We start from the raw sequence: 18,310 nt of genomic DNA, 5'->3' as shown, positions 1-18,310 counted from the left end.
GAGCAGAGGCTTCGAGAACAGAACTGGGACCTGACCCCTCAGCGCCACAGCTGAGTCTCAGGTTCTGCTCGGCCCTGAGCCGAGGCCGCACAGGACACCACTGGCCGCCGGGGCAGAAGCCAGGCTGCCTGGCTGGGGCTCTGAGCACAGACACGAGCATCTTGGCCTGACCCTGAGGGGCCCAGGGGGACTGCTGGCTGCGCTGCCCCCGTGTCCCCTGAGATCACACTAGGACCTGGAATCTGGCCACGGGGAGGTATTTGCACCACAGAAGTTGGCGAGCGCTACCACCCAGGGTGAGCTGTTAACGGTTTAGCAGGTCACACTGGACAGACCCAGACCAGCGGAGCGCAGGCTTGGGGGACTGAGCTGGAGGAGCGGAGATCTCGGCGCCCAGCCCAGGAAGGCGAGGCGGGGTTTACACAGGGAGCCTCACTGGACAGGCTGCCTGCCAGAACAAAACATCAGCTCTCTCCAGAGGCCCATAAAGAACAGAGTCAGAGTCTGCAGTGTCCAAAACAAAGTCACACCTGCCGCGCAAGAGAACAGGAAAACGTGACCCGCTCTCAGAAGCAGTGATGCCAAGCCCAAGCCCATCCACATGGCGGAACCACCTGCCAGTACTGCCCGAGCCTAAAACCTAGAGCCCCCAGAACACAGCAGGACGTCCAGAGACGTGAGCTGAGATAGGGGCCTCCAAGTAACTTCATAACACGGCCAGCCTCAGACACAGTGTCTCACATCTGAGGGGGAAAAACAAAGAAAGGCCGCTCGGCCCTCCCCACGCCTCCAGCAGCCCCTGCCTCTCCTTACAGAGCATCAGGCTGCCTGCTTCTCTTCCAGATTTGTGGGTCCCCACAGCCCTGCATAATTCTGCTCCTCTTCTGCAACTGGGCTTCGGCAGGTGGCCTGGAACTCCAGGAACACAAAGCTACAGCCTGGCACCCGGGCATGGGAGGCGGAGGGGGCTATTGCTATAACCACAGCCCCAGCTAGGCTGCTCAGTTCAGCAGGGCACGTCTGCAAGTGGGCTGAGCTGGGGACCAGGCTCTGGGACCCCCTCGCTGCCTTCCCAGCCTCGTCTCCAGTCCACGCACTCCAACCTCCTCGAGGGTCTAAACCTCAGCATACTCACCTGTAAAACGGGGTAACCACCACCTCCTGGTGGGTGAGGCTTTCCCCAGCCCTGGGACAGTCCTCGACTCAGCCGTGGGCGTGAACAGTGCCGTGAGCGGGCCCCGTGTGTCCACGCACACCTCTCCAGGACGCACGGGCGACAAAGACAAACACTTAGGGTGTGGGTGGCAGGTAAGGGGTACACCTTCATTTCCCTCATCTCTGGGACCACCTGGATGTTGTGGATGCAAGGGAGAGGTCGTACTTACGGGGGGCTGGCCGCACAGAGCCTGCTGCCCAGACCCGAGTTTGCCTTCCGCTCCGACCCCCAGGACGGGCCAGGGCAGGAGCCGCCCCAGAATCGGCGTTCACGAGTGCAGGACTCGGTTAGGCGCGCTCCCAAAGTGCTCCCCAGCAGCCTCGGCCACAGCAGGCCGGATGGATGCTGGCCGGGGACACAGTGGGGAACAGGCAGCTAGTGGCTAGACCGAGGCTTCGGAAACAGCTCCCGCTTTGCATTCAAGCGGCAAACGCAGCCCAGGCCTTTAAGGCAACTGATGAGAGCTATTTATAATCTCTCTCCTTCCAGTCAAGACGTCAAAAGGACAAAAAGGTAACAGTGCCGAGATGAACATTCAAAGGCAATTTCAGCCCCTCTAGACCCATCAGGTCCAGGGAGAGGCCCTCCGGTGTTAGGCCCCACAGAGGAGGGAACTTGGGCTTCCTTTCCAACCCACCACAGAAACTGGCTGTCCCTGGGAGACCCCGACCTCCTCGGGGGGCCTGCACAGGAAGGAGGAGCAGGGGGGCCACACAGGGTTACGTGAAATAAAGCCATCGCGGACACGGCAGCACCCCCACTGCCTCGCTAACGTGCCCCTTTCACAGATGCGGAAACCGAGGCTCTGGCAGGATCAGCCCATGCTCCCTCCATGGCTCCACTGCCCCTCGCGGCAAGCGAGCCCGCGGTCCTGCCCCTCACCATGCACACCCCGTGGGGGTGAGGGCAAGAGCCAGGAGGCGACTCCAACTCCACGTCTACAATTTCAAGCAAGGGGTGACGGGAGGCTACTGCGACTTGAAGGGCTCGGCCTTCTGACCTGAAGGCGAGGATTTCAGTCATAACTGCCAGGTACTGGCCGCCAGTCACACCGGACAGCTTTGCCTCCAACACACCCCACTTCACAGACCAGGAGAGTGAGGGGCACCGGGGGGGAATGGCTGGGCTGACAGTCACAACTGCAGCTCCCAAACACTGTTCCCACCTGGAGCCCCGGAAAGGTCGGCCCCCCCTCCGACGGTCTGGCTCACACCCGCGGCTCAGGCGGCGGGGCCCCCGGACCCCGCCTTCAGCCCGGCATAGCCGGAAGGGAACAAGCACACCCTCCTCTCTGCACAGACTAAACGCGCCTGAGCCCCAGCTTCCACGAGGCTGCACAGAGCCCAGCCTGAGCCTCGGGGCCCGAGCCTGCTCGTCCCGGTGGGGCAGTGAACTCGGATGGTCCCGTTGGCGGCGAAACCAGAACCGCCTCCAACGGACTCGGGCCAGGCCACCCACGGAAGGCGCTGTGATCTCTGTCGCTTGTCCACCCACGCTGATAAGACTGAGGCTCCGACCGTCGCCTCTTGTCACGGAGTCATTAAGGATGACAAGTCCCAGGAAGTGGGGGAGGAGGGGAAACGCGAACACGAGGATGAGGAAATCAAACCTGCCTCCCCCTGGAAACAGGACTGTGACTTACAGCTCCAAGGCAGACGACGAGGGCCCGACAGAGAAACCCTGCTGAAAACGAAGGAGGGAAAAACCATCCGGAGTTGTTTTGCCTCCCATCCAAATTAGAAAATGCTACTCTCCGGATGATTTATGCTGCAATTTTTTCCCTTTATTCACAGAGAATCTGTCAAGCGTCACAGGAGCACCGAAGAGCGGCGATAGGATTCAGAAGGAAAGAAAGGGCTGGGGACGGCTGAGCACACAGCCTGGGTCTGAGGCGACCCCAGAGCTAGGGCCCTGGACGTGTGAGGGCGTGGGAGCCAGGGAGCTGCTCCAAGGGCAGCCCTGGGCCTTCACAGGGGACCCTGCACACCAACAGGCCCAGCCACCAGGCCTGTGCACAGTGACACCCCCAGGCCGGGACAGGGGCTTCCAGGACCACAGCATGGCTGGCTGGTCCTCGTTCCCAGCCGCAAGCACAGGTAGGGTTGGCCACCCTGACCCCCGCAGCAGGAAAGGCCTGCGGGCAGCGCCCAGGGGCCTCGGCCAACCTCTGCGCCACCGTGGGGTGTGAGCGTGCCTGGCAAGCCCAGCTCTGACTCCCCGACACTCAGGGCAGTTTGTTCCAAGCATAACCGTTGAGAGACGGCCAGCTGCTCTCCCCGGGATGCCCGTGCCCTCTCCCACCGCGGCCGAGCCTGAGCTTCAGGGTCCAGTGCCAAGGCCGCCGCTCCCCTAAGCCTTTCCTGATCCCCAGCCACGGGCTGTCCTTCTCCTCTCAAGGCCCCCAACCCCTGGTCGCCCACCCAGAAGGTGCCTCCGCGGGAGCATGCTCCTCCACCTCTCAGACGGGCGTCTGGCCCCTCGGGGCGCTGGCCAGCGGGTTGTCTGGCGTCTGCTCGTCTTTTCCGTCAGGCACATGCTCCTAGGGCAGTATGTCCTTGCAGAGGGGAGTCGGTGCGTCCTCAGGGGGTGACGATGGTGCCCCTCCAGTCTCCCCCTTCCCTGAAGGTGGGTCCGTGTGCCGAGTAGTGGCTCCCATTCAGAACCGCATCTGTGGCCATGTGAACTGTCCCTCTTTGCAGGCGTGGGCTCCTCAGAACCCGTGTGTCTCTGACGGGAGCAACCCTTTCCAAGAAGGGGTACACGTCCCTTTCCTTCCAACGGACTGAACTGAAAACTGTGAGGTGCTGGGTGCTATCGGGTGTCAGACACTCATCGGGAGTTGGCCCTGTCCCTGCAAAGCCTGTGTCTAGGAGACAAGACAAGACACACAGCAGCAGAGAGGCCTGGACACGGGTGTAGGCAGGGACCCTGGGCTCCGAGAGAGAGCTCCGTGGGGGCACCTGAGCACGGACTCCTGCACTGGCCGGCTTTCACCACGTGGAGACGATGGGGGGAACATGGAGATAAGGCAATGTGGTTAACACAGATGGAAACGTTCAGCCGCAGGACTACAGGCACGCTGCAAAGACACTCACACTGGCTCAAGAAGCACGAGGTCGGGGGCTTCCCGGGCTGTCCAGTGGTGAGAACTCCACGCATCCACTCCAGGGGGGACGGGTTTGATCCCTGGTCAGTGAACAAAGATCCCACATGTCCAGTGTTGTGGCCAAAAAAAAAAAGTATGAGGTTTACGGTCAGGAAAAGGGTGTCATGAGGAGGCTTCTGGAACCTGGGAGGTGTGGGGGCCCGTGACGGCCCCTCTCTGCCCCCTGCCTCGGGCACCCCGCCCCAGTCGCCTTCTTCACACCTGCTCTGCTCTCCCTGCACTGGGTCCCTGCCCGCCTGCAGCTCCTTCACTGATCCCCACCCTGGCCTGAGGGGATCTGTGGCCACCACAGGCCCGCTCCAGCCCCACAAGGGCGTCCGTCCAACCCAGTGGAGCTGGAAAACTGGGGGAAACGACAGGTTCAGTTGAAAAAGCAGGTCCCTTAGACTGGACCACAGGGCCTTTGGAAGGGACAGCCGGAGACAGTGGGCTGAGACAGCTGGCGGGGGCCCCGGGCGCCAGGAGGGCTCTGTCTGCAGACGCTTCAGCCTGCGAGGAGCGGAGAGGTGTGCAGGGCCCGTCCGGCCAGGTCTCCGGCCGCTCCGTCCGGCCTGGAGAGTTGAGCGAGCGAGGGGGCTGCCTCCCCGGGACTGAGCTGCCCTGAGGAGCGGCTGCCAGCCCGGCTTCATCCTCCCCCTGAGCAGAGGCCACCGGTGGCGTGGCCTGCGGGCACATGACACCTGTTTGCTCCTGAGGAACCGTGGCGGAGTCTGCGTGGTCGCTGTGGGGGAGGCCGTGACCCCAGCTGCCAGCCTCCAGGGGTCCCTTTGCTGCCTCGCACCATCCCCTCACTCGGTTCGACAGGGACAGGCCAATCTAGAGGCTAAAGCGTTAGGTGCGTGCTGTTCACCTGGGCAGGGGTCTGGCGGAAGCATCCGTCAGACAGCCTTAGTCCCCTCCTGCCCCCGAGTCCAGCCCCCAGATGGCCCGCATCCCCGGGGGCCTCGCAGGTGGAGGGGCCCAGCCTTCCCTGTCCACTCACCTCCTGAGCTGTGCTGTTTCTATGGCAACTCTGGTTCCTGCAGACAGAGGTGTTGGTTGCTGTCGGAACTAATTGCCTGGGCTATTTTAGCTCCTGGGGGGGGACCCTGTTGACTGAGCGATGTTACAGGACAGCCTGTGTCTGGAGCGCACCAGCACCCTGGGCTGGGGCAAGTCTGTCCCCAAGGAGGCGGGCTCGTGTTGCCACCCCCCCTCGCCCTCAGAGGGGCCCTCCAGAAGTGCCCCTGCATCCCCCCTCCCCCTTTCTCCAGCTCTCTTAGCTCTGAAGCCCCCCCACACCATCACTGGTCTGGTTAGAAGATGAGATGATTCTACAGTGATGTGGCACACCTTGCCCCGCCCGGCCTGTGCCAGCCTGAAGGCGAGGCGCTCTCCTCCTGGGGTGGGGGGCCCATGCTCCCGCCCCACGAGGCTGCACCTCTGAGCCAGGCCAGCCTGCAGGTTCTGGTGCAGGGACGCTGGGGCCCTGGGGTCCCACACGATCTGTCCTGGCCCTGCAACAGACAGCAGGCCTCACCTGCCCTCTCCAGCGCCTTCCCTGGTGCCAGGCAGCAGGAGGAGCGAGAGGGGAGTCAGGAGACCTCAGACCTGCCCTCGACTCCAGGTGCTCAATGAGGTGATGGGGGAACATGCGGGGGACCAAGCGACCTGGGGAACTACCCACAGGGAAGAAGCGGGCCCTCTCAGCCTTCCACTTCGCATCCGAAGCATGGTTAACAACAGAGTGTACTTGTCAGGGCCGACAACGCTGCTCTTATATCCGACGCTCTTGGCACGGGGCCTGGTTCCCGGGAAATGCTCAGTTAACAGCAGAGGTGAGGCTCTTACGTGCGCCATCGCCCTGCACGTCCACTGTCCCAGCGGCCCTCAGTCCCTGTCCAGTGTCCTTGCCTGCCCTGTCCTCGATGCAGGCACCCCTGAACGTTCACGACTCTCTTTCCTCCTGTTCCATTTTCTTGGCATGTTGTCCCCCCGCCCCTGCTGTGCTTCCTTAGCATGCTCTTGGTTCTCTGTTTCCGGGGAGAGTCCTCACGTAAGCCCGCTGCTGGGCGCCTGTGGAAGCTCATCGCGTGGGGTCGGGCTGTGCTTGCTCGACTCAAGCCTTCCGTGCTCTTGTCACCGACGTTTGGCATGGTAAGTCACTGCAACCCCCCGAGGTGCTGCTGCTTCTGCAGCAAGAAGAAAAGAATGATCTCGTGGGATTTGGGTGAAGACAGGATGGGTCGCTGGGTGCAGAGCCCCTGGCACGGTGCCGGGCACACGGTGGCACACTTACTAGTCACACATCTGGAGAGTAACAGAGCAGGGCTTTAGACCTAGGGGTGCGAAACAAAGAGCAGGAGCCATTCGAGTGTGAATTCGGTACCAGCTGAAGTTGTGGACTAGAGAGAAAACACAGTGTGTCCCTGATTCTAAGCCTGAAGGCACGGCTCACTTCCTGCTCCTCATTCCTCAGAGAGAAGGAAATCAGGAAAGAATGCGCTTTGTTAAAGCACAGTTTCGGGCGAGCCTGATGAAGGAGTTCTTGCAGTGGGGCCTCTGAGTGAGGGACCAGCTCCCTCCCTGATGGCTTAATAGGTGCCGCATCGGGGACGCAGGGTCTCTCTTGCCACTCGGCCCGAAGAGCTCCCAGGGCTCGTTTCTGTCCAACTGCATTGCCCTTGAAGGGACTGACGAGTCGGTATTAATGCTCTGGGCCTTAGATGGTCTGCCTGTGCCCCTCTTCTGTGCTGTCAGAGCCCTTTGGTGCAGACTTGGAGTGTGACCTTGCAGCCAGCCACCGCGTGGTAAAACCAGCCTCCCTGGGTTTGCAGCCAGCTGTTAATGGTTGGCCCCCAGCCCTTGGCCTGCTGACTGTCTTGGGAAGCTGCCTGTCTTTAAGCAGTAGATTTGGTTTCAGTGCTAGTTTCCAGCTGTGAAACCAGCAGTCCCACTCTGGACTCGTCCTTCACCATGCTGGACTTGGTGACATCACCCTTCAGCTGGGGGGAATAATCATGAACTGACAAGACTCAGCTTGCTCTTCCCTCTGTCCTTTTTTCCCTCCACCTTTACGGAGGCAGCAGAGGAAGATCCCTGGAGGAGGAAATGGCAACCCACTCCAGTATTCTTGCCTGGAGAATCTCAGGGACAGAGGAGCCTGGTGGGCTACAGTCCATGGGGTCACACAGAGTCAGACACCAGTCAGCGCGCACGCGCACACACACACACACACACACACTACTGAGGTGGAACTAACAAGTAAAAGCTGTATCTACGTAAAGTGTACAGTGGGAAGTTTTGATACATGTATACACTGTGGAATGATTGCTACAATCAAGTTACTCCATGTCCATCTCTTCACACACGTTTTTTCTCTTTTGGAATCTACATAATGGTTTAATAAATATTTTTTAACATATTTCTAATTTTTTACTGGAGGATATTTGCTTTACAATATTGTGTTGGTCTGTGCTTTTTTTGTTGTTTTTGGTGTAATGAGACTATTTCAGACCTGCCCTCTCAGCAGACCTCAAGTGTGTGATCGAGTACTCATCACTGTGGTCACTGTGCTGAAATCAGAGCCCCAGAACCTACCCATTTCGTTGGTGAAACATTGTGTCCTTTGAGGAAGGCTTTTAAGGGGAATAATCAGCACTTTATTCTCTTTTTCAAGAAGGACAAGACAACACGTAGTTTAAAGTGAGAGCGGTTTGGGGTGTGTTACCCTGGTTGCTCTGCTGTTCTCACGCCTCTGCCCCCGGCCCAGGCTGAGAAACACCGTCATGGTTTTGCCCAGTGCCTCTCACGGCGCCAGATCCACGTCATCACCCGGTACATGCTACTGGGGTGCTGACGGGCCTGAGTACACGGTGCTTTATGAAAATGGTGGCATCCCCTTTAATTCAGTCCGAAGCGTCAGAATATCTGGGGCGACCTGAGTGTGCACACGGCTCGTCTCCTCTGGGGCCTGTGGTACCAATGTCCCAGTAATGACGTCACCATGCTTCCCCACAACACGCTGGCTGGTGAGGTGCCAAGGGGGGCTTGGAGAGCCTGCAATCTAATCACAAACTCATTTCTGTCCATTTGCTCATGCAGGGTGTGAAAACCCTTCTCTGCCAGGCCTGCATTTTCCATGCAAGATCCTACGGGCTCTCCCACAGCAAAGCCTAGCCCACGCACCCGCCTCTCCCCTTGTGCTGGAACCACTCTTGGTGACATGGAAGCTGCCTGGCCGTCGGGACACTGGAACGCGCTGAGAAGCGCTCGCGGTTCCTCCTCCTTGCCCCTGGCCCATCTATTACAACAGCGCTGCCAAAGACGGGGCAGAGAGGCAGAGCTCCAGGCACGCCGCTCCCGGGTCAGGGGGAAGGAGGCCGTCACTAGCAATTACCCACTGCCGACAAGATGCCAGACGCTGAGGGAGGGTTTCCACACCTCTGGTCCCATTTAATCCCCAAATAATCCCTCAAGCAGATGCAACTATTGGCCCCATTCTACAGGTGCTGGAACAGAAAGATACAGGAATTGCACAGCGAGGAATCAGAGAGATTAGAATAAACGTCTTATTGTGTTGTTGCTGTTGTTTAGTCGCTAAGTCGTGTCTGACCCTTTTGCAACTACGGGGACTATAGCCCGCCAGGCTCCTCTGTCCATGGAATTCCCCAGGCAAGGATACTGGAGTGGGTTCCCATTTCCTTCTCTGGGGGATCTTCCGGACCCAGGGACTGAACTCACGTCTCCTGCATTGGCAGGCCAGGTCTTCACCACTGAGCCACCTCGGATCAGGGCTATCTGATGCAAATTTTGGTTGGGTCCATTCTGCTATACCAATAGATTCTTGGATTTCTGTTTCCTTGAGATCTTCCTTAAAAGGGTATGGGGTGGGGGGTTTCCTGGGATGGATAAGTTGGGGAAATATTATTGAATACATAGCCAATTCCCCCTCTAAGATATTTACAATGTACAGTGGTGTCTTAAGTATTCTGAGACTTCCATTTAAAAAATAATGGAATTTTTTTCCCATTGTTACTATGAACATTTTCAAACATATAGTAAAGTTAAAAAATTTTACAATAAGGACTGGTAAACCCACCACCTACTATTAATAGTTAGCTATATTTGTTTTATTGCATATCATTAACATATTTATGTATTTACCCACCTATTAATTCATGTTCTGTTCATGCATTTTAAAGTAAATTGCAAACATCAGTATACTTTCCCCTAAAAACCTTGACACATATACCATTAACTAGAGTCTAATACACACAGATTCTCTGTGTGATTTCAGTCATTTCGAATATACCATGTCTTGCTTCTGCGGCCCAACACACAGTTCACCTTGGTGAACGCAGCTGTACATTTGGAAAGGGTGTGTATGCTGAAGCTGTTTGCTGCAGTGTCCTCTAAATACAGTTAGGTGGTGGATAGCTCTGTGCCACTCACTTCTTTACCAAATTTTTTTGTTTTTTGGTCTAATACTTTCATCACTTCTGAAAGATTTTAAAATGCCCAGTTATGACTATGGAATTATCTGTAACCACTTCCAGTTGAAGGTAGGTTTTGTCTTGTGTACTTTGAAGCTCTGTTATTACACACCCACACACTTACGATGACAATGCCCTGCTCATGGACTGACTGCTTCGTCATCACGGACTTCCTTCTTTATCTTTGGTAATACTCCATCTTGAAGGGTATTTAAGAGGAGAGTGAAAAAGTTGGCTTAAAACCCAACATTCAGAAAATGAAGATCAGGGCATCTGGTCCCATCACTTCATGGGAAATAGATGGGGAAACAGTGGAAACAATGTCAGACTTTATTTTTGGGGCCTCCAAAATCACTGCAGATGGTGACTGCAGCCATGAAATTAAAAGACACTTACTCCTTGGAAGGAAAGTTATGACCAACCTAGATAGCATATTCAAAAGCAAAGACATTACTTTGCCAACAAAGGTTCGTCTAGTCAAGGCTATGGTTTTTCCTGTGGTCATGTATGGATGTGAGAGTTGGACTGTGAAGAAAGCTGAGCACCGAAGAATTGATGCTTTTGAACTGTGGTGTTAAGAGAAGACTCTTGAGAGTCCCCTGGACTGCAAGGAGATCCAACCAGTCCATTCTGAAGGAGATCAGCCCTGGGATTTCTTTGGAAGGAATGATGCTGAAGCTGAAACTCCAGTACTTTGGCCACCTCCTGCGAAGAGTTGACTCATTGGAAAAGACTCTGATGCTGGGAGGGATTGGGGGCAGGAGAAGAAGGGGACGACAGAGGATGAGATGGCTGGATGGACTCACTGACTCAATGGACGTGGGTCTGAGTGAACTCCGGGAGTTGGTGATGGACAGGGAGGCCTGGCGTGCTGCGATTCATGGGGTCGCAAAGAGTCAGACACGACTGAGCGACTGAACTGGACTGAGCGATAGTTATACAACCACTCCACTATGGTAATGTAAGCGCACTGTTTGCAGGGGAGGCTTTCAAGTTCATTCATTTGAACCCACCTACATAAACTGCATCCCTTCTAGACCAAATACACTTGAATTTTGCTTTTTTGTCTCTTGTAACAGTCTCTGGCTATTATCTTTCTCTTGTGCTTTCTCTCTCTATATATATGCACACACCACATATGTAAGTTAAATTGACCTGTTGACATTTTACCTACATTCCTTTACATTTTTTAGTGTAACCTAAGGGATTAAAATATAATTTTAATTTTTTATAATCTACTTAAAAGATCGTATCATTTCATAAAAAATGAACTCACGTGGCTTCATTTGCCCCACCTCTATTCTTTCTGCTATTCTTGTCAAACATATTAAACTCATATACATTGTTAACCACATATTTTTAAATTTTTTAAAAAGAATTCCTATGTATTTAAAAGAAAGAAGAGAAAAAAGTACGTAATGTTTGCCCAAGTGTTAGGATTTCTGGTGGTGCTCACTTTTACCTGAATAACCAGTTCCACCTGGCTCTGTCTGCCTTTAACCTGAAGAACTTGCTGAAGCATTTCTTGAAGAAGAGGTGGCAGTTTCTTAGTTTTCCTTCATCGAAATGTTTTTATTTCGCCTTCATCCTGAAGGATGTTTTCACTGGCTATAAGAACTTCAGCTGACAGCTCTTCCCTCTCTGTACTTTGAAAGTATTGTTCAGCATGGGTTCTGGCTTCCACAGTTTATGATGAGAAACTAGTAGTGATTTAAATGGGTATTTCTCTGTAGTCTTTTGTTGTTGTTTGCTGAGTGTATGACAAACCCAGGCCCTGAGCCCAGGTGGGGCAGAGACACCCGGGCCCTGAGCCCAGGTAGGGCAGAGACACCCGGGCCCTGAGCCCAGGTAGGGCAGAGACACCCGGGCCCTGAGCCCAGGTGGCCAGAGTCGAGTCTGGCACTGCAGAGCCGCATTCTGCCCACGTCTGCTGTCTGCCTGGCTGCTCTGCCCTGTGACTGTCACTGAGGTAGTCCTAGTTGGCCACAGCTGGGACTACCAGCCTGATGATCTTCACCTGCCAGGTCTCTATCCCTGGGGTCCCATCATGGGGGGTCCCAGGCCTGCCCTGTCTCAGCTGGCAGCCCTAAGAAGGGCTGAGGGGCACGGGGATGCCCCGCCCCTCCCTGGGGACACACTGATAGCACACCCCACTGCACCCCACCCCAGGCACTGTGCTGGCCTCTGCACCCTGCTGCACTGCTCCTGGGGCGAGGCCCAGAGGGATGTTCTCATCAGCTGTTCTCCTGCCGAGTGGCTGGGCCTGCCAGAAAGCCAGTGATGGGAGGCCCGTGTCTGTCATCTCCTGGTGAGCATGGGGATGGGAAGCGCCTCCCCAGGGCCCTTTCACTTGCCGTGAACACGCTGCAGTGTGTGCATGGGGGCAGCCACAGCCTTGGCCCTGTCCCCAACTCCTTCAGCCTGACTCCTCTGCTGGGAGGCGGCCTCCAGGGATGTGGCTTGGGAGCAAGTGCCTAAAGCACCCTACAGCCTGGAGGGAGAGGCTCCCTGGAGCTATAAGGCTAGGGCAGCCTTGCCAAGTTGTGGCCTTGCCAAGGTGCCCACACTCCCTCTGGGCAGTGTGGCCTCCTGGGCGACAAGGGAACTGTGTCCCCTGCCCTGGGCATGGGGGGCCTGGCTGGAGTGAGATCCTGCCACGTCCCCACTGGCCATGTGCCACGGCACAGCTGGGCACGGCTCCCCGGCTCGCCTGAACACAGGCCGGCAGCTCCTCTGAGTCCGGGCTCTCCTTGGGCATCGTCTGATTCATTCGCATTTTTATTTATTTTCCTGTTTCATCATGATGCTTCATTTCCTTCCATCTGGCACTATGAGGTTTGCACGGCATGAAACTGTAAAAGGAAGATGATGAAGATGATAATGGTGGTTGGAAGGGATAATGGCAGAAGTTCCCCAATTAAAATAAATTTTAGCTTCAGTTTCTTTCCCATTTCACTGTCCAGTAATTTGTGTCGATGCAGAGAGAGGTGGAGAGGAGATGAGTTAAGAAAAGCTCGGCTGGAAGAGCTGTTCAGATGAGAGACTTCCGGTCAGTAACGAGACCCAGTGCCAGGGCGGATCCACCAAGGAGGTCACATGCCAGCCAAGAGACCCGCCCGGGAGTCCGCAGAGGGCTGGCCGGCCTCGCCCAGCTCACAGACACATCTGGCCTGCCTCCTCTTAAAAAATCTCAAGTCACTGTTTGAAATACAGGAACATTTTGGATATTCAGTCGAGTGTCTGAATCTCTCGACAAGTCAGATGATCAGGCCGCATGGGCCACGTCCTGCAGGCCCCTGTGGGCCAGTGGCAGATGGCCAGCCCCCTCCTGCCTCCTGTCTCCTCCCAGCTCCCCACAGAGGTGGAGTCCGTGCAGCGGCCACCGCCCACAGCCCGCCCCTCACTGTGACCCTGCCTCCTGGGGCATCGTTGTCACCCCCTCTGAACTTAAGAGGTTTCTTCACGGTCCTAGGGTTTAGGATTTGAAAGCATGTTGGCGGTACCACATGAACAGTTATTAGATGTGATCAGACGGATGTGGAATCAGAATGTGTGAGCGCTGGGCTGGCCAGGGGCCACCCCACACGGTTGGGGTGACGTGGGATGGACGGACAGCCGTGGGCATGCACACCAGCCTCAGGGTAGGGGCCTCTCCTACCCTCTCCTACCCTCATCCCACCCACAGGCCCAGTGTGGACGGGGCAGGCCTGCCCAGCAAGGGGCCTGGGAGGCTCGTGAGGGTCCCCGCGGCACCCCCAGGCATCCTGCTCGCCCCCTGCCCCTGTGGCTGCTCCTGCCTGGCCCCTGGCACATCCCTCCCCGCTGCCCGCCGAGCTGCACCGAGCTGTGAGAGCCGTCCACGCTCGGTGCCCAGCCCCGGTGGCACCTCTGCCAGGCCTCCTTCCAGGCTGGGCTCATCCTCCAGCTTCCGGGATATGTCCCCCAAAGAGAGCAGTGAGCACAGCGTGGCAGTCACCTGTCCGCCTGTCCATCTCCCTCTCGCAGTCCTCTGAGTGTAGAGACCATGTTTTATTGGCCTCTGTCCTGGGACCCTGAGAAAAGGGGATTCTCCTCCTCACCTGTATCCAGAGGCTGGAGGTTGCCAAGGGCAGGGGGCAGGGAAGGAGTGGAAGTTTGAGACGAGCAGGTGCAAACTATCATATACAGGATGGATAAACGACAAGGTCCGACTGCACAGCACAGGGAGCCGCAGTCAGTATTCTATGATAAACCGTAACGGAAAAGAATGCAAAAGAGCGCGCACTGAGTGACGTCAGGCAGAGGAGGAGGAATACCGAATGACACCCCTCGTACGTGGAATCCAAACAGAAATGGTACAAGTGCACTTACAAAGCAGAAAGAAACTAACAGACTTTAGAGAATGAACTTACGGTTCCAGGGGTGAGGGGAGAAGGACGAGGGGAAGGGACAGTGAGGGAGTCTGGGATGAACATGTACTCAGCGTGATATTTACAATGGACAACCGATAAGGTCGTGCTGTAGAGCACAGGGAACTCTGCTCGATGCTGCTGGGCAGCCTGGGTGGGAGGGGAGTTCGGGGGAGAATGGCTGCATGGATTTGCATGGCTGAGTCTCTGTTGTTCACCTGAAACTACCACATGACTGTTAGCGGGCTATACTCCGATATAAAATACAAAGCTTTTAAAAAGAGGCTGCAGGGAGGGAGGAGAGGTCAGTCTGGGAGACATACTTTGCTCAACTGTTTTATTTCTCCTTGGGCTCCAAAATGTACTGTGAGGGAACACTCCATGTCTCAAGTGATCAAGCATCTAAGGGCCTTCCCGTGAAAGCGGGCTGTGTGAAATGACCGGCCCTTTTTGCTGTTCTCATAGGATTTCCGTGGAGGAACCACTGGATCAAGGTGGGCAGCTTTGCTCTGCTCAGGCGGTGTGAGGTGGGGGCCTGGCTCCCGCTTTATCATTTTCTTTCTGGAATTTCTTTTTTGCGCCTAGTTACCAATTCCACATTGTTAAGGACTTTCTCCTTTTCATATTTTAATGGTTGTGGCATTTTCAACATGAAGCCAATAAAAATCCCTGAAAGATTTTTCTAGCTGAATCGATCTTCCGCAAGGCTGAATTCTGTTTTCAAATCCCCAAAGACCCACAGGGGTTCAGGAAGCCCACCTCTCTTCCTGCGTCTTTTCAACGTATCTTCGCCTTATCGGCTTTCTGAGCCACGCAGGCACTGATCAGGCGCAGGCCCGCGGGCTTTCTGAGCCGCGCGGGCACTGAGTCAGGCGCAGGCCCGCGGGCTTTCTGAGCCGCGCAGGCACTGATCAGGCGCAGGCCCGCAGGCTTTCTGAGCCGCGCAGGCATTGATCAGGCGTAGGCCCGCAGGGCTGCCGCAGCACTGGCTCTGTCACCTGCGGTCAGAGGCTCCAGGGCCCCACTCCACAGCCACCCAAGGGCAGCGGCAGTGGAAACAACACGTGACATTTACGTTCACGTTCCCACTTCACACTCTGCCCTCTGAGCATCTGCGTCCACGGCCCTGCCCATCTGGCAAGTTCTCCTCTTCCAACCCAACGAGGAACGAATCAAGGAAGACGATGTGAGAGACAAAGCCGGGGGACCCTTCCACCCCGTCACCCAACATCTGGCCTCAACCCACCCCTACCAGCAGGAGGGAAGGAAGGTGGAGAGTCTGTGAGCACACGAAGGTGTTTAGACTTCCCTGCACAGGCGGAGAGGCTTGCTTCAAGTATTTCACGTGGGAAACCAATGGCATATCTACATGACGATCCTGAAATGGGAGGGCAGACTGCGTGGAGGAGCGTCCTGTGAAGTCAACAGAAGGAAGGAGCCTAAAGATGAGCACTCTGTCTGGGAAGAAAGCTGGAGACAGAGGATAACCCAAAGGCCAGTGCAGCAGCGAAAGGTGAGGCAGGGTGCCAGCCACCAGCTGGAGGGCTGCCCGGAGACCACTCAAGAAAGCTACCTACATGCCCCAAAGGGGCTGCTGGGAGCCGCCCGTCAGCTAACCCATCCTCGTTGCCTCAGGAGATGACACACAGGAAGCCGGTCAACACTCTTACTGGGATGCTGGAGGCGGCTTTGGTGGCTGAGCAGAAGTAACTGAAAAGGACTCTACAGCTGCCAAGAGGGAATAAGTGCAGTGAAAAAGCGAGCTCGACAGCTGCACCCAGTGATCATCTCAGCACTGCAGCCTTCCCTCAAGGGAGCACTGACCCCAAAGATGCTTCTCACTTGATTTTCTTTTGTGGTTGGGAACAGGCCGTCTGCACCTCTAACAAAGACTCCCTCGGTACAGGGGGCCCTGGAGGGACAGCGAACTCTGGGAGGTGCCCAGGTCGGCAACGGGAGATGAGGTGAGGGTCCAAAGTGTCAAGTCCAAATCCACCCCAGAGAAAGATGAGGCCACCGTGTCCCCAGAGATGACACTGCACTCCTTGTGGGCAAAGAGCACATCCAAATGGACACACAGAACAAGAAACACGGACAGGTGAACACCACGGCTTCAGAAAGCTGAAACACACCTGGCCAAGAAACGCAAAAAAAAAAAAAAAAAAAAAAACCTGTACATATTTCAAATAATAATACCAAGTGCACATAAAAACAAGAAACGCAGAAGATTCCCCCGCGATTCTCTTCCTGTGAGCACTGCAGCAGTTCCCTCCAGTCACGTGGCCTTACGAGCCAGTCTCACGTCTGTCCGTTGATCTGCACGCTCCGTGTGTCACGTTACAGACCCCAGCTTACACCCCACCACCTCCACCCATGAAGCAGTGGACACTGTCCGCATGGCAGGACTGGGTCTGGTGGGGGGTGCTCACTCCTGATCCCAGGTCACGGACTCCAGATCCTCCCAGCCTCTGGAGGCATCGATGAGTGTCCACCCTGTGGTGAGCAGGCAGACACAGAGCCAGGGGGTCAGGGACAGTGACCAGGGCCGGAGGGCCCACAGCCCTGGACGGCTGTGAGCTGTGGATGGCCCAAGAGCCTTGGCAAGAACCTGGCCCGGCCCCCTCCCAAGCCCAGGTCTCAGCAGCAGCTCAGGGACGTCCCAGCCTCGCAGAGCCAGGCCCCAGGGCCTCCCACTCCAGGCAGGGCGCTGCCTTCACGCTCATCTAGGGAGCCTGTCTCCCCTGCCCAAGTCTGCTGGCATCACAATCCTCATTGTGACAACGGAGCTCAGCATTACAAATTCTACAGAAACACAATCTGTGATGGCTGCATGACTGTCAATTATACAAACGTACCGTAATTCACTAATCACGCCCTACTGTTGGACATTCCAGTTTCTAAAAATAACACAGACATAAACACCCTTGTGCTCGCCCTCACTCTGCAGTTGAGATTTATTTTCATCCGGACAGCTTCCCAGGAGGCACTCGCTCCCTGGCTCGGAAGCTTTCAGTGCTCTTTGTTACAGGATCTCAAACGGCCCTGCATTGAGGCTGCAGCACGTGGTGCCTTGATGTTCACAGACACCCTGGCACTTCAGGGAGGAGATCAGACATGGGAGGGCGGGGCACCCACAGGACTAGGACCCATTCCTCCAGATGCTCCCCATGGACCACAGGGAGTCCTGCCCTGCCCGGAACAAGGAGGACATGGGACAAAAGCTGACTCTGACCAGTGCCCCCAAAGCCCACTTGGTAAGGCACCCTCTCCAGCAACGTAAGGACCGACAGGAGCACCGGGAAGCTCCAGGTGCAGGGCAAGGGCAGGCAGCAGAGGCACAGAGGCCTGGGTGCAAACCCCCGGACCAACAGCTGAGCTCAGACTGCAGCCTCCAGGACTACGAGAAACTTCTATTGTTTCCAAGCCCTCTAGCCTGCTGTACTTCATTATGGTGGCCCAAAGACACCGAGGTCATCTCCCCATCTCAGGGTCTTTAATGCAACACATCCACAGAGTTCCTTCCGCCACATAAGCAAACACGTGTCCAGGTCCCGGGGACTGGAACATGGACGTCTCTGCCCCCCACCCTTGTTAACCACCTGGTCCTGCACTGGGCCCTGGGGGAAGAGGGACGACGAGGAAGGCGTGGCGCCCAGAGTCGCCACCTGCTGGGGAGAGACACCCGCGGACCTGGTCCCAGAGCAGTGGACTGTAACAGCGGCCCGGTGCTGAGAACCGCGGGACACGGAGGAGGAGGAGGTGTCTCGAGGGTCGGCCAGCCTCCAGCAGAGAGGACGTCTGGACCAGCCTGGGAGGGCGGACACGCTCCCCAGGAGGACAGAAGGGAGAAATTCGTTCCCCGGGGAGAGGGCGGAGCACCAGCCCACACTTGACTCTGTGGCACTCTCTCTCTGTCAGACACCCCGGCTCCACGCCCCTCAGGAACCCGGGGCCCTGGGACCTAGAGGCGGGAGCCCGCCTGTCTCTCCCTGCAGGTGGCGGTGAGACCGCGGAGAGGCCACGGTGCCTTCTTGGAGGCCTCCCGGTCCCCACCTGCGTGGAGGGG

At 56.4% G+C, this 18,310-nt stretch overlaps 1 protein-coding gene across 4 annotated transcripts in view; it reads right to left on the bottom strand.

Annotated features, from left to right (window-relative positions):
* Positions 1 to 18,310, bottom strand: part of TRAPPC9 (trafficking protein particle complex subunit 9) — a 388,615-nt gene that overhangs the window by 115,960 nt on the left and 254,345 nt on the right. Inside the window, exon 20 of one of the 4 annotated variants that reach the window (XM_070802399.1) lies at positions 12,624 to 12,708. The exons of the other annotated variants lie outside the window; for them this stretch is intronic. Within the exon in view, the coding sequence (XP_070658500.1) occupies positions 12,639 to 12,708 (70 nt within the window). The 3' untranslated portion in view covers positions 12,624 to 12,638. Of the gene's footprint in view, positions 1 to 12,623; positions 12,709 to 18,310 lie in introns of those variants that run through there. 4 annotated transcript variants of the gene reach the window in all.

Source organism: Bos indicus, chromosome 14 (assembly GCF_029378745.1).
Source record: "Bos indicus isolate NIAB-ARS_2022 breed Sahiwal x Tharparkar chromosome 14, NIAB-ARS_B.indTharparkar_mat_pri_1.0, whole genome shotgun sequence".
NCBI lineage: Eukaryota > Metazoa > Chordata > Mammalia > Artiodactyla > Bovidae > Bos > Bos indicus.
Note: the sequence above shows the minus strand (reverse complement) of the source record. Positions and strands in the feature narration are given on the sequence as shown.